The following is a 14,279-nucleotide window of genomic DNA, read 5'->3' as shown; positions in this document are numbered from 1 at the left end:
GATATCTTCATGAAGCTTGATATGGGTGCAGTCTACGAGTAGCTTGTGGGTGAAAACTTTAGGGGGCTGTGAGATTTTGGAGATGATGTCTTCAGCTGTACAATGTGTTCTTTTACCCTGGTCATAATGTGGGAAGTTCAGTGGTTTTCTGCCAGCTGCACCTGTAGCATGAAGTTGGTGGAAAGGAAGGGCAAGCGACTCGCCATACACAACATCAGTGAGGGAGGCCCACTTTTGTAGGTGGTGCATATACCTAAAAGCAGCCACAGTAAAGCTTCTGGCCAGTGACCATCATGGCACACCAGGGTAGCTGTTAGTGTGTGATGCGATATCTCCACAAGGCCATTGCTCTGTGGGCGATAAGCAATAGTTTGGTAATGACAAGTGCTGCAGAGGTTACATAGATCACTGAACAGGGCAGATTCAAACTGTCAGCCTTGGGTGGTGTTTATGGGAACTGGACACCCACACTGGGAAATCCAAGTGTCAGTGATGCTTTGGGCTGTTTATTCTGCTGATATGTATTGGACGAGAATGCCTTCTAATCACCGCATGACATGGCTGCTGATTGAAAGGATGTATCGGTAACCCTGAGATTCAGGGAGGGATCCCACCAGGACATGGTGCACATGTTGGAACTGCCCTCTTGATGTTTTAAACTGTCTGGGGGATGGTGGTGTGTAGTGTTCCACTTTGATTTTTTGACAAGTTATGTATGTGTTTGTCCACTCCTTGCAATCTTTCTTGACATCCAGCTACAGAAAACAATCTGTAACGAATGTCCCATCAGTCGAACAATGGTATATAGCAAGTTGTGCAGCTGATTGAAGATTATCAGTTGAGGTACAAAGGAATGAGTTCAGTTCTGTGACGCATCACACAACATCTGCCTTGGTGTGCCCCATACCAAACAAATGTTTGATTTTAAGATTAGTAGTTGCATCATTGAGGAGATCTTGGAGCCGTTTATCCTGTTGTTGAGCCTCCGTGAATTTATCGTAGTTGACTGGTGTGGAGATGACATTGATCCATGAGAGGTGACAGGCGACAAAATTGTCCACACCTTTAAAGGGATGTATGTCAGTTTTAAATTGTGCACTGTAATCTAGGTGGTGTAAATGTCTGGGGCACAAGTCTTTTGATGGGTTGCTGACTGAGTCTGCTAGTGGTCAGTGGCCTGTATAGATGACTTATTCACCTGCTTTCTACATCATCCTCAAATTGACAGTTTCCCTAATGGAGTCACAGTCACTGACAGATCATTTGCTTTGAGAAGGAATCAGTTTTCATGAAAAAAATCTGAGTGGATGCTGTAGGCCTGCCACTTCCTGTTGGAGGACTGCACCAGTATCAAAATTATTCACACATGACATAGTGGTTAACTGCACTTGGGGAAGTGGGTGTGCCAGAGTCGATGCCAGAGTGAGACAGTCTTTGAGCTGGTCAAAGACTTTCTGGATGTTGGTGGCCCATGTCAGCTTCTGTTTACCATTAGTGTTTTTTTCTTTGAGGGCCACTGCAAATGGGACCTAAGAGTGGCTCCCTGTGGGCGGTGGTGCAATAGAAATTGATCATCCCTCGAAATCAATGTAATTCCTGGTAATCTTGTGGAAGTGGTAGGTTGTGGATGAGTTCAGTTTGTTGTAATACAGGGCAGATGCCTAAAGAATGACTGAGAAAAGTAACCTCAGTTGTCGGAGTTGGCTTTTTTTATCATTAATTATGGTTTTTTGCTGTAAGTACATCAACAACTTTTTTGAGGTGAGAGTTGTGTGTGTCATTATCCTGGGAAAACATGAGGCTGTCATTGAGATAAGTATAGCAGAAGGGCAGTTAAATAGAATAGGGTTCATTTATGGAGCAACATTGTCATCTCTTACTTGGGCACTGTGTGAAGCAGCCAAAATGGTACAAGAGTATGAGGCAGGATATGGTGTGGAGGACATATAACATGATACAATATGGGATAACAGTATGTTCTTTGCTCAAAGGGTACATAATAATAAGGTATGTCTACACACGTCAGAACCGTAGAGCATACTGACTATGCATAATAACATCAAAGAAAGTCCACCATAAAGCCAGATTGATTGTCAATGAAGTTATACAACATTATGTCCCCACAGATACCCCTTTCCCCCATAGTGCAGAGCACTTGTGGAAGGTGACTGCTGTGGTCTGATGATGGTGTGATGAGATAAAACTGTTGCCATACTTGGACTGCATTTTTGAGGCCATATGGAATAAAGAGGTATTCAAGGTATCCAAAAGGTATTATGATTTCTGGTTTTTGCACATCTTTTGTGCTTACTGGTATCTGGTGGTAAGTTTGTGTGCAGTCCTGAACACTGAAGACAGATTCTCCTGCAAGGATGTGGGTAAAGTCCTGGATATTTGGTATTATGTCACTGACAACTGTGGAACGTGCATTAATAATTCTATAGTCACCACATAAACAAAAATTACCATCTTTTTTTGGCACTAGTTTTGTGGTTGAAGTCCATGAACTGTCCAAAAGTCTGACTATACCAGCCTTTAATAATTCATCAACCACTGTCTTGCCCATGCAAAGTTTTTCTGGTGGCAGTTCGTGTAGTCACTTATCATGTCCATGTGTCATACTGCTCTGTCATTTAGACAGAGCACCATGACAAATTTTGCAAAATACAGAGTGTATCAAAAAGCATCATCCAATTTAAAAAATCATAACTATTATGTTATTTGAGATATGTGCATGAACAATGTACTGTTGGAAAGACTCTCAAGTTTTACATGGTTCCTCATAGGTAGCAGCAGTGTTTGCCCACCTCAGTTCTAGTAAGAATGGTGTCAGGACAACAGAAAGTGTTCTATGTTCTACGTTTCGCACAGTGTGGGTCAGTGATAACTGTACATTGTGACTTTCATACAAGGTATGGTGTGGATCCTCCCACAGCACAGAGAATTAGATGATGGTAAGAACAATTCTGAGAAACAGGTTGTTTATGTAAAGTCAAATCGCTTGGCCATCCCCACTGTCTGACACAGATGTGGATTGCATCTGTCATAGTTACATAAGGAGTCCACAGAAATCCGTTCGCCATGCAGCTTGACAGCTCAACGTGCCCCCAGTGTCCATCTGGCATGTATTGTGTCAACATTTACACATGAAACCATACAAAATTCTCTTTGTGAAATGTGTGGAGTTCTGTAATATCGTTCTTGGCAAGATGGAAGATGACAGTTTTGTTCCATGCTTAGTGTTTAGTGACGAGGCACCATTCCATTTGAATGGCAAGGTGAACTGTCATAATGTGAGAATATGGGGTACAGAACAACCACATGAAGTTGTACAACATGGGAGGGTCTCTCCAAAATTTAAAGTGTTTTGTGCAGTTTCATGGGAAAAGGTGTATGGTCCATTTTTCTTTGCCAAGAACACTGTTACAAGTAGCACATATTTTGATATGCTTGTGAACTTTCTTTTCACACAGTTGGAGACTGATTTCAACAACTTCATGTACCAACAGAATAGGGCACTGCCACACTGGAAGTGTGAGAATTTTTAAATCAAAGTATTACTGAATGACGAATTCGTCACACAGGACCAAATGATTCAGCCTGACATTACTGGCCTCTAAGGTCACCGGACCTGATTGTGAGTGATTATTTCTTGTGGGGGTTTATAAAAGACTGTTCAGGTGCCTCCATTACCAACAACAATGAATGGACTTAGGCATCACATAAAGGCAGCTGTGGTAGCTGTAACTCAGGACATGCTTGCTGCTGTGTGGGAAGACTTTGAATACCGCATTGATGTCTGCCATGCATCTCATGGGGGGCATTCTGAAAACCTATGAAAAGGCATAGAAAAAAAACTGTTTGAGTTTCCCATTCATCAAAAAATAAAATTCATTGCATATGTTTATTAGTTTCAGAAATAGAGACATGCCAAATTGGATGATTGTTTTTTATACACCCTGTACAAGGAAATATGATGTAAGTGTCATGTTTGTGGAGGGCCTCAGTTGCCCTATTTGTGAATGCCCTTTATGACCACTAGTGTATTTGAATAAAGATAGTTTATCAGCAATGTTCATTCATGGACAGACTTTTAGGGAGAGATGTTTGATTTAAAAGAGGTGGGAAGTATTTGACATGGAAGAATTTTTAGTGGTTTTAATATATACTATGTGAAGTCAAGTATTTGCTAGACCCGCATTTCCTGTTCTTCAAAACATCACCCTTTAAACTTCTTCCACAGTCCTTTCTTTCCAAGATGTCAATCATTGACCTCATTTACTTCCTTGCTTTTAAATCTACATGTTGACTAAATATCTTCCTAAAATGTTGAGAATGCTCTTCAGATTTTAACAGCTTATCTCTTCATGATGCATAAAGTCTCTTTTACAGTATCTGCCATAAGTGTTGTGGATGACAATCTTCATTATGCTTTTACACTTACTAAATGAATTTGAGACAGAATGTGCAACTCATCCATAGAGTGTATTAACTTAATGGTTGACACAGAATCTGAAAAAGTTAGTCTTGGGAAAGTCAGCTTGCACTTTTGTCACATGACTTCATGGATCAAGTCAATAAGACAGATGCTATATTTCTTGACCTCTGAAAAGTATTTGACTCAGTGCCACATCAATTTTTATTAAGGAAAGTGCAGTCATATGAGGTACAAACAACATTTGTGACTGGATTGAGGATTTATTGGTAGGGAGGATGCAGCATATTATCTTGGCTGGAGAGTCATTGAAAAGTGTAGAAGTTCCTTCAGGAATGGGCCAGGGAAGTGTGTTGGGACCTTTGCTGTTCATATTGTTTGCTAATGACCTGAGAGATAATATCAATAGTAACCTCAGACTTTTTGTAAATGATGTTACTAACTATAATGAAGTGCTATCTGAAATAAGCTGCAAAATATTCAGTCAGAGACTGCCTCTGTAGCTGAAAGGTTATCGGCGCTACCTTTGGTGTGGAATGACCCATGTTAAATTCCTGGCACTGCCTCAGATTTTTTTCTGATGTGGAGAGGTCTGGTACGGGGTCCACTCAACCTCTAAGAGGCAAAATGAGGAGCTGCTTGAATAAAGAAACAGCAGTGTTGCTAGGATTCATCTACTGGCAATAATGGCTGGAGGGATTGGCAGCATGCTGATCACATGTCCAATGATCATATATTGCTCCTCATACTGCCTTGTAGGCAATAGTTGGCCAGTCAGAACAGGCCTACGTTCTAATCTGTGAGCATTGCTTTACTTTTTTATTCAGTCAGAACTTGGTAAGATTTCAAAGTCACAGACAGATTCGCAACTTGCTTTAAATATTCAAAACTGTAAAACTTTGCACTTCACAAAATGAGAAAATGTAGTATCCTGTAACTACAATATCAATCTTACAATTGGAACTAGTCAACTAATGCCAGCCGGCCGAAGTGGCCGTGCGGTTAAAGGCGCTGCAGTCTGGAACTGCAGGACCGCTACGGTCGCAGGTTCGAATCCTGCCTCGGGCATGGATGTTTGTGATGTCCTTAGGTTAGTTAGGTTTAACTAGTTCTAAGTTCTAGGGGACTAATGACCTCAGCAGTTGAGTCCCATAGTGCTCAGAGCCAACTAATGCAAATACCTTGATGCAACAGTTTGTAAGAATAGGAAATGGAATGACTTCAAAAGCTTATTTATAGATAAGGTAGGTGACAGAATTCAGTTCATTGGTAGGATCCTGTGAAAAAGAAATCACTCTACAGAGGAGACTGCTTATGAAACCTCATGTGATCCATTCTGGAATATTGCTGAAGTGTTTGGGACCCCATACCAAATAATTCTATGTGTATATGTTGAATGGGCTCAACGAAGGGCAGCACAAATCATGAATTATTTGTTTTATCCATGGAAAAGGGTCACAGAAATGATGAAAAACCAAAACTGGCAGTTTTTTTAATATACAGGACAATTATTTCATGGAAGCCTAATTACAAAGCTTAAAAACCAGTATTATGTGTGGAATCTAGGAATATACAATAGCATTCTTTGTATAGTTCCCCTAGGGGCCATGAAGGCAATATTAGACAAAGTACCACACATAAAAAAAGTAGTCGTACGCAAACGTAATGGGATGTAACCCCGGTACATGGCGCAATGCAGTTTACAGTAGTTTGCAGAGTAGGTGCGTAGATGTAGATGTATATGCATACAGTGCAATGGTAGTATACACAAATCCTGACTTGGGAAATGGCCTTTTGATATATGGATTTGCATAAGATTATGGCCATACTGCTTAAAACACTTTTTAGAAGGTTATTTACAGAATGTAATTGCCCCAATAAGTGCATGGAGGAAGCAATTCTTCATATTCTGGTCCTAATGTCTGTGCAACAAGTAGCCACATGACTGTCTGGAGGTTGTTATATGATAACCTGCTGTGTCCATACTATTTACAGCATATGTAGGCACTATCAGCAGTTGATTTTCCTGCTTGGATACACTTGTGCATATTGTTATTCAACAATGTGTAACTGTGCTGTTCATGGATGAGATGGCATTTCAGAATGATCAGATTGTAAATTTCTGCATTAAGCATGTATGGTCTGAAGTGAATCCTCCACAAATGTTGAAGCAAAGTATTATCAACAGATATTCAGTCAACTTTTTGGCTAACCTTGCTGGTGACTATTTGGCAGGGTCTCATGTTATTCCACATAGGCTCAACAGATGATCTTGCAATACTGTCTTACAGAATACTGTACCTGATCTGCCAGAAGATATGCTTTCATGAATGCCTGTTCTTTTATAAATAACAGATCCTGTGACAGATGAATATAGGAAGAGGTGGACAGTTTCCACTGCCTCCAAATTCTCTGGATTTTAATTTGTGGAGCATTTGAATGCTTTTGAGTACTAAATCAGTGTGCAAGTTGCTGAGAGTTATCATATCAGAAGGATATGGCTGAAAAGAATACAAGTAATATATTTCTAAATATGTAAGCAAATGGATTAGTTCAGCTATGAGTCAAATTTGTCCACATTTATTTCAGATGATTCTATAAATGTAATAAACATTTTCACAAACAAACAACTGAGTTGTGTTGTCTATAATGAACTGTGTTTGTAATTCTTCAAGCTATTAATGAGGGTTATGACCTACACACATTCCTCATCTTTGAACAATAACATAGATAGTAAATGGAATCTGGCTCATAAAATGATAAACAGCACTATCAATGACTGAATTTCATCACAATTAAAGTTTGTGGAGTAACTGTAGTGTTTCAGTCTATGCACACTCTTCCTTTGCTAGTCTATTTCACACTTATTACTTGTACATAAGCCTGCTTCTTGAATGCAGTCACTTTATGATTTCCATTGATAAATCTTTTAGTTTGCTTCCTCATTTACACAATCTATCTTCACCATCTTGTACTCAGTATAATGACTGCTGCATTCCAAATCTACTTGGATTGGCATCCCACTGCAGACTTCCTCCACCTCTATACTCAGCAAACCATTGTGAAGTGCACAGTGGAGGATACGTACCATTGTAGCAACTTCAAGAGCTTTTTCCCATTCCATTCACTTATGGAACATCGAAAGAATGACTTTTTAATTGCCTCTGTGCATGCTGCGGTTAACTAAATCTCCTCACAATCCCTAAAGGAGTGATACATAAGAAGTTGTAGTATATTCCTGGAGTTATCATTTAAGGCCAGTTATTAAAATTTTGTCAGTAGGCTTTCTTTGAATATTTACATCTATCTTTGAGTCTGCCAGTTCAGTTCTTTCTACATCTCCATGACATTCTCCCATGGCTTGAACAAAAATTTGAGCATTCATGTTGCCTTTCTCTATATTCGTTCAATGTCCCCTGTTAGTTCTATTTGGAATAGGTCCCACACGCTTAAGCAATATTCTAAGATGGGTTGCATAAGTGATCTGCAAACAATTTCCTTTGTAGACTCACTGCTTTTCCCCAATATTCTATCAAGAAACCAAAGTCTGCTACCCACTTTATCCATGACTGAGCCAACATGATCATACTATCTCTCTACAAAGTGTTACAGCCAGGTACTTGTATGAGTTGGTGAATTCTGACAGTGACTCATTGCTATTATAGTCATAGGATACTACGTTTCTTCATTTTGTGAAGTGCACAATTTTACATTTCTGCACATTTAATGCAAGTTCCCAATTTTTGCACCACTTTCAAATCTTATGGAGATCTGACTGAATATTTATGCAGCTTCTTTCAGATAGTACTTCATTATAGATAAATGCATCATCTGCAAAAAGTCTGATGTTATTATTAATATTGTCTGCAAGGTCATTAATATAAAACATGAACAGAAGGGTCACAAGACTTTTTCCTGGGGGACACCTGAAGTTACTTCTACATCTGATGATGACTCTCCATCCAAGACAACCTGCTGCATCCTCCCACCAAAATGTCCTCAGTCCCATCACAAATTTCATGTGATACCCCATATGATCATAGTTTTTACAATAAGCATAGATGTGATAATGAGTCAAATCCTTTTTGGAAATCAAGAAATGCTGCATCTATCTGACTTCCTTGATCCAAAGCTTTCAGTACATCATATGAGAAAAGTACAGGTTGGAATTTGCGCTGGTTGACATTGAGCAGGTCATTAAGATACTTCATTATGTTTGAGCTCAGAATATGATCTAAGATTCTAAAATAAACTGGTGTCAAGGATACTGGATGGTATTTTGTGGGTTTCTGATACTACCCTTCTTGCAGATGGGTGTGACCTGTGTTTTTTCTAAGAATTGGGCACTGTTTTTTGTCTGAGGAATACAACAGATTGTATTTACAAGAGGGACTAACTCAGCTGCAGATTCAGGGATTCTAGTGGCCCCTGTAGCTTTGTTCAGCTTTAACAATTTCAGCTGTTTCTCAACACCACTGATACTAATACTTGTTTCATTCATCTTTTCAATATTATGAGGATTAAATTGGGGCAATTCTCCTGGGTTTTCCTTTGTAAAGGAACATTTGAAAATGGAGCTATGCCCTTCAGCTTTTGCTTTGCTACCCTCAATTTCAGTTCCTGTCCACTCACTAGGGACTGGATACTAACTTTGGCATCACTAACAGTCTTTACATATGACCAGAATTTCTTTGGGTTTTGGAAATATAATTTGACAACATTCTGCTATGGTAGTCATTGATGGAATCACACATTGCTCTCTTGACAGCCATATGCGTTTCATTCAGCATCTCTCGATTTATAGCCCTACATTCAGTTTCTTTAGACATTTCTCTACAGTGACTGTATACCAAAGTGGGTCCCTCCCATTGTAAACTGTTCTACCAGGTACATATCTAGCCAGTGCATGGTTAACTATTCTTTTAAATTTGAGCCATAGCTCCTCTACATGCTCCTGCACTGTGCTGGAAGTTTCAAGTTCCTCACTGAGATATGACAATACTGATTTTTTATTTAGTTTACTGAACACATATATCTTTCTGCTTGTTTTAGTTGTCTTTTACACTTTGGTTATCATTATTGCCATAACCGCATCATGGTTACTAATACCAGTGTCAATGTGGACATCCTCAAAGAGGTCAGGTCTATTTGCTGCCATTAAATCCAAAATAATTCCATCATGAGTGAGGTTCTGAACTATCTGTTCTAGGTAGTTTTCAGAGAAGGCATTCAGTAATGTTTCACAGGATGTCTTATTACACTCACCACTAACAAAACTGTAATACCACTTGACAATCCATACAACTTAGCGTGAGTAAAATATGTGTGAGAAACTTCCAAAAAATAGTTGTCATGTAATTCACTACCAAACTCAAAGAGGCACAAAGTCAAGATTACATTAGTCTGCCCTGAGACACTTACTATATAAGTTAACACCAATGTAACTCTCATTGCTTGTTTTTGTCCAATCAGTACAATTTTCTAAGTGATGTTTAACCTCAGAAAATTATACCAAATGACATTAAAGAGTAGAAATATGCTAAATTTGTTTCTGAAACTAGCAATGATACAAAGGGCAAAAGTTGCAATGTAGTTACTCACTTTTTTGTTCTTAAGTTACCCAGACCTGTGGGAATAGAGATGTTGACAACATCTGCATGCTGCCAATCATTAGCAAGGCTGATACCTCGTTTGTACTGTATTAGATATCCTGTCAATGGACTATGACCATCAAATGGTTTGTGCCATGACAAATGAGCTGACCTACTATTAATTTCAGTCACTTCAATATCAAGTGGAGGATCAGGTGGTTCTGAAAAATAAGAACAGTTCAACATTTCTTAAAAATAACAAATATAGCTACATGAAACAATGGAAAAAAACAGTTGGAAAATTAGCCTTTGCCCAACAAGGCCTTTGTCAAAAATAGACAGCACACACACACACACACACACACACACACACGCATGACCACAGTCTCTGGCAGCTAGTGATGAACCGAGTATGGCTCCAGCTGCCAGAGACTGTGGTCATGTGTGTGAGAGTTGCGTTCGCATGTGTGTGTTGTCTATTTTTGATGCGACCTTGTTGGCCGAAAGCTAACTTTCCAACAGTCTTTTCATTGTGTCTTTCTGCAACTCAGCATCTCCATTATATGGTGAGTAGTAACTATCCGTTTCATAATATTGAAGTATAGGAACATGTTAAGACAGACACTGAGTGTACTGTTATAGCAGATGGAAAGTTAAATACGGTATAATCGTAATACCAAGCAGTTATTCAAGAAATTAAGTTCCATATGCATTGCCTGGAAAAAAAAGAAAAGGAAAAGAAGTGAAACACCCAGAAGACAAGGTTGAATGTCAATATAGCTTCATCATATACACACCATCAGCAGGTGTGTTGATGATTAGAGATGCAATTCTCTTTGACATACAGAATAGCCACACGATTGCATTAGTGTTATTCTTGTTAGTGTTGTTACAATACCTGGTAGGGTATATAAGGGACATGAACAGCATCACATGTTGAATGATCACGTGAAGGCCACAGAGTTGCTGCATGCTCAAGTCACACAGCATTATTAGCATCTGGCAGAGTTTGAAAGGGGACTCATGTGAATTTCCACTTGGCTAACCACTTGAAACATGCAATATTCATATTTGTGGGGCACTCAGATCTGGCAGTGGCACACTTTTGGATTGCATGGGAATGTGAGAGCAAGCACACTCATTGTCAATGTTCTGGTCAACCCTGTCTAACCACCACACGGGAGGATTGCCGTATTGTGCACAAACCATGTCATAATGCCTTCTCACTCATGCCTACCATCCAAAAGTAAATAATGGAATCCTTTCAACATTCTGTGTCATCCTGCACCATTGATCAGAGCATGGCAGCAGCCAAACTAGTGAATTACTGTTCCATGCCTATGTTGCTGTTGTGCAACACAAACAACTGCGCTTGGAGTGGCGCCATAGCCAGGAAGCATGAACCATTGAGGGAAGGCACTGTATTGTGTTCAGCAATAAATCATGGTTCTGTAGTACACTAGACAACCATTCTCAGGAAGTATGATGGCAACCGTGGAGAGGTCCCACTCTTCCAGTGTTTAGAAGAGACAAAGCAGTGTTTTTCCTGGCAGCACGATCTGAAGAGCTACTGGGTATGACTTCAGGTCTTCACTGACAGCACTGGAATGAGCTCTGATGGCACAAGAGTATGTCACTGACATCTTACATCCTCTTTTGTTACCTCTCATTTATTGAGTACTGATAAAAAAGAGAAGAAGAAGAGTTAAGCTGGACCACGGCAGTTACATAGTCCTTTCATGAAGTAGGTTGTCTGCTTGACCAGAAGATACACTGAAGGTATATTTTTAGACCTGACAGTTGTTTATAGTGAGAAAGTGAACAAAAGTTATAGTTGTGTGGTGAAAAACGGAACATACGTAAATTATAACAGTGAAATAGTGAAGCTAAATGAACGTGTATCAAGCCTGCAATTAATTGTAGATGTACTAAGGCGGGACATTGCGCATTTAGAAAATGAAAATGCCGAACTGAAAAGGGCGCGTAATATCCCGATCGCCAAAGCAAGTAAAACACGGAACTGGGAGCACAGGATTAGCATGATCACGGAAGAAAGAAGCGAAAAGGTGATAAATACAACGAATGGAACAAACCGCGGCAATAAAAGCAGTTTCAGTGTCCTACCTACAATAAACGAGTGCTCTGAAGTGGATATAGGCCTAAAGGCAGAAACAACAAGGCGACATATGTTTACTAGGCCAAAAAGGGTTGGTCGTGTGAAACTCAGTGACTGTAGAATTACTGTGGTAACAAAAAACCGTTTTCATGCACTAGATTCAGATATAAATGTGGAATCCACGGAAAACTGTGACGACAACAACACGCCGAATCTACATAGCGACAAGCACATGAGCAGAAACTTCCGCAATAAACGTGAAGACAAACTCAAAGTGAAAATATTCTCTGATAGCCATGGACGTGAGATCGCAAAAATACTACGTTACAGTCATTGTATACAAGCAACTAGTATTGTCAAACCAGGTGCACCCATCCGAGAACTCGTTAGAAACATAGAAACTGAAAATGATCGTCATATTGCCGTCATAGCAGGAGCTAATAATGTATATAAAAACAAACTCCACAGTGCAACACGAAACCTTAAGGCAATACTAAATTCAACAGGAGAGAAATCAGTTTTTGTAGTCGGAATTCCACATAGGCATGACCTTTCGGAATGGTCATGTGTGAACGTGGAAATCATAAAAGCAAACAGGCAATACTCAAAGATTTGCAGGGCCTACCAAAATGCATATTTTATAAGTATGGACTCCTTGCAAAGAGACTGTTACACGAGACATGGCATGCACCTTAATAACAGAGGCAAGAAGATTCTGTGCCAAAACATCAGCATGATACTGAAAGCATCTGACAACCAAGAAGTAATTGCTGCTCTTCCAGTTCCTTGCTTGACGCAAGCAGAGCCAGAAGAAATGGTTACTTCTATTGCAGCAGTAGAAGTAGAGGTGGAAGCAGCAATTGTACCTACACACATAACAAATGCTGCAGCAGCAGTACCTACCACACTTCATCTACAGGATTCAACAGCAGCAGAAGATGAAGCAACATCCAAATCTCCACTGTCACCAGTTGCCACAACAATGCCTACAGCAGCAGCAGCAGCAGCAGCAGCAGTACCTATCACACTTCACCAGCAAGATTCAACAGCAGCAGAAGAAGAAGCAACCACCTTATCTCCTCAGTCACCAGATGCCACAACAGTGCCTCCAGACACCATAACAGCAGTTACATCAATTCCTCTAGTAGCAGCTTCATCTACAATATCGTCACAAGGAGGGAAGAGTAGGTATACAACAGTAGATGTGCTACCACTCCAAGTGAACAATTTTTTAGTAAAAGGCAACAAGAGGCAGAAATCCAAAAGATAAGCCCTGAAAAACGTTTGAAAACCAATCACCATAGTGTTCAGTGTGTAAGCAATAAGAGCATGGATCTTAAAATATGTTACCTTAACGTTCAAGGACTGAAAGATAAAGAACTTATCATAAATGAGTTTGGTCTTGATAACCAGTTTGATATTTTTTGTCTGAGTGAACACTGGACTAATGAGAATGAACTTGCAGTTGCCAAATTTGACAATTTTAGTATAGTAAACAGCTACTGTAGGAAAAAGCACATTAGAGGTGGTGTGGCAATTTATTCCAACCAGTCACTCAATTGTACAATAACCAAACTAGACCTAAATTCCTTGTGTGATGAACAGCACTTTGAAGTTATGGGTATAATCATTAATAGTCATAAGCTAATAGTAGTATCCATGTACAGATCACCAAAGGGGAGCATTAACATATTTTTAGAACAAATGGACATGCTATTGAGTAAATTAAGTAATATTAAATGGCTACATTATGATATTGCAATAGGAGGTGATTTGAATGCTGATTTTGATGTTACTAAATGTAAGGGTAGTGTTGCAGATCTGGAAAACTTACTAAGACAATACAATTTACATCATGTTAATAACAGGCCCACAAGAAACAAAGCATGTTTAGATAACATCTTTGTAAACTTCAAGACCACTGAAAACACATGCGAAGTTGTAGTGTTCCCATTCTGTGACCATGACTCCATATCTTTAAATTATACAAGTAAAATTCCCCTCAATAGGAGCAATGCAAACAGACCTGTCTCAACAGTTGTGATTACCAGACCCATAACTGAGGATAAAATTAACACATTTCGTAATTTCCTTGCTGACAGATCCTGGTTTGGCCATTGTAGTGTCGATGGACATT

At 39.5% G+C, this 14,279-nt stretch overlaps 1 protein-coding gene across 1 annotated transcript in view; it reads right to left on the bottom strand.

Moving 5' to 3' along the window:
• Window positions 1-14,279, bottom strand: part of LOC124598405 (Down syndrome cell adhesion molecule-like protein Dscam2) — a 701,156-nt gene that overhangs the window by 199,944 nt on the left and 486,933 nt on the right. The window contains exon 18 of the mRNA XM_047135998.1: window positions 10,037-10,247. Coding sequence (XP_046991954.1) covers window positions 10,037-10,247 — 211 coding nt within the window. The remainder of the gene's footprint in view (window positions 1-10,036; window positions 10,248-14,279) is intronic.

The sequence above is a fragment of the Schistocerca americana genome, chromosome 1, assembly GCF_021461395.2.
Source record: "Schistocerca americana isolate TAMUIC-IGC-003095 chromosome 1, iqSchAmer2.1, whole genome shotgun sequence".
Classification (NCBI taxonomy): domain Eukaryota; kingdom Metazoa; phylum Arthropoda; class Insecta; order Orthoptera; family Acrididae; genus Schistocerca; species Schistocerca americana.
The sequence above is the reverse complement of the archived record's forward strand: the minus strand, read 5'-3'. Positions and strand labels throughout refer to the sequence as shown.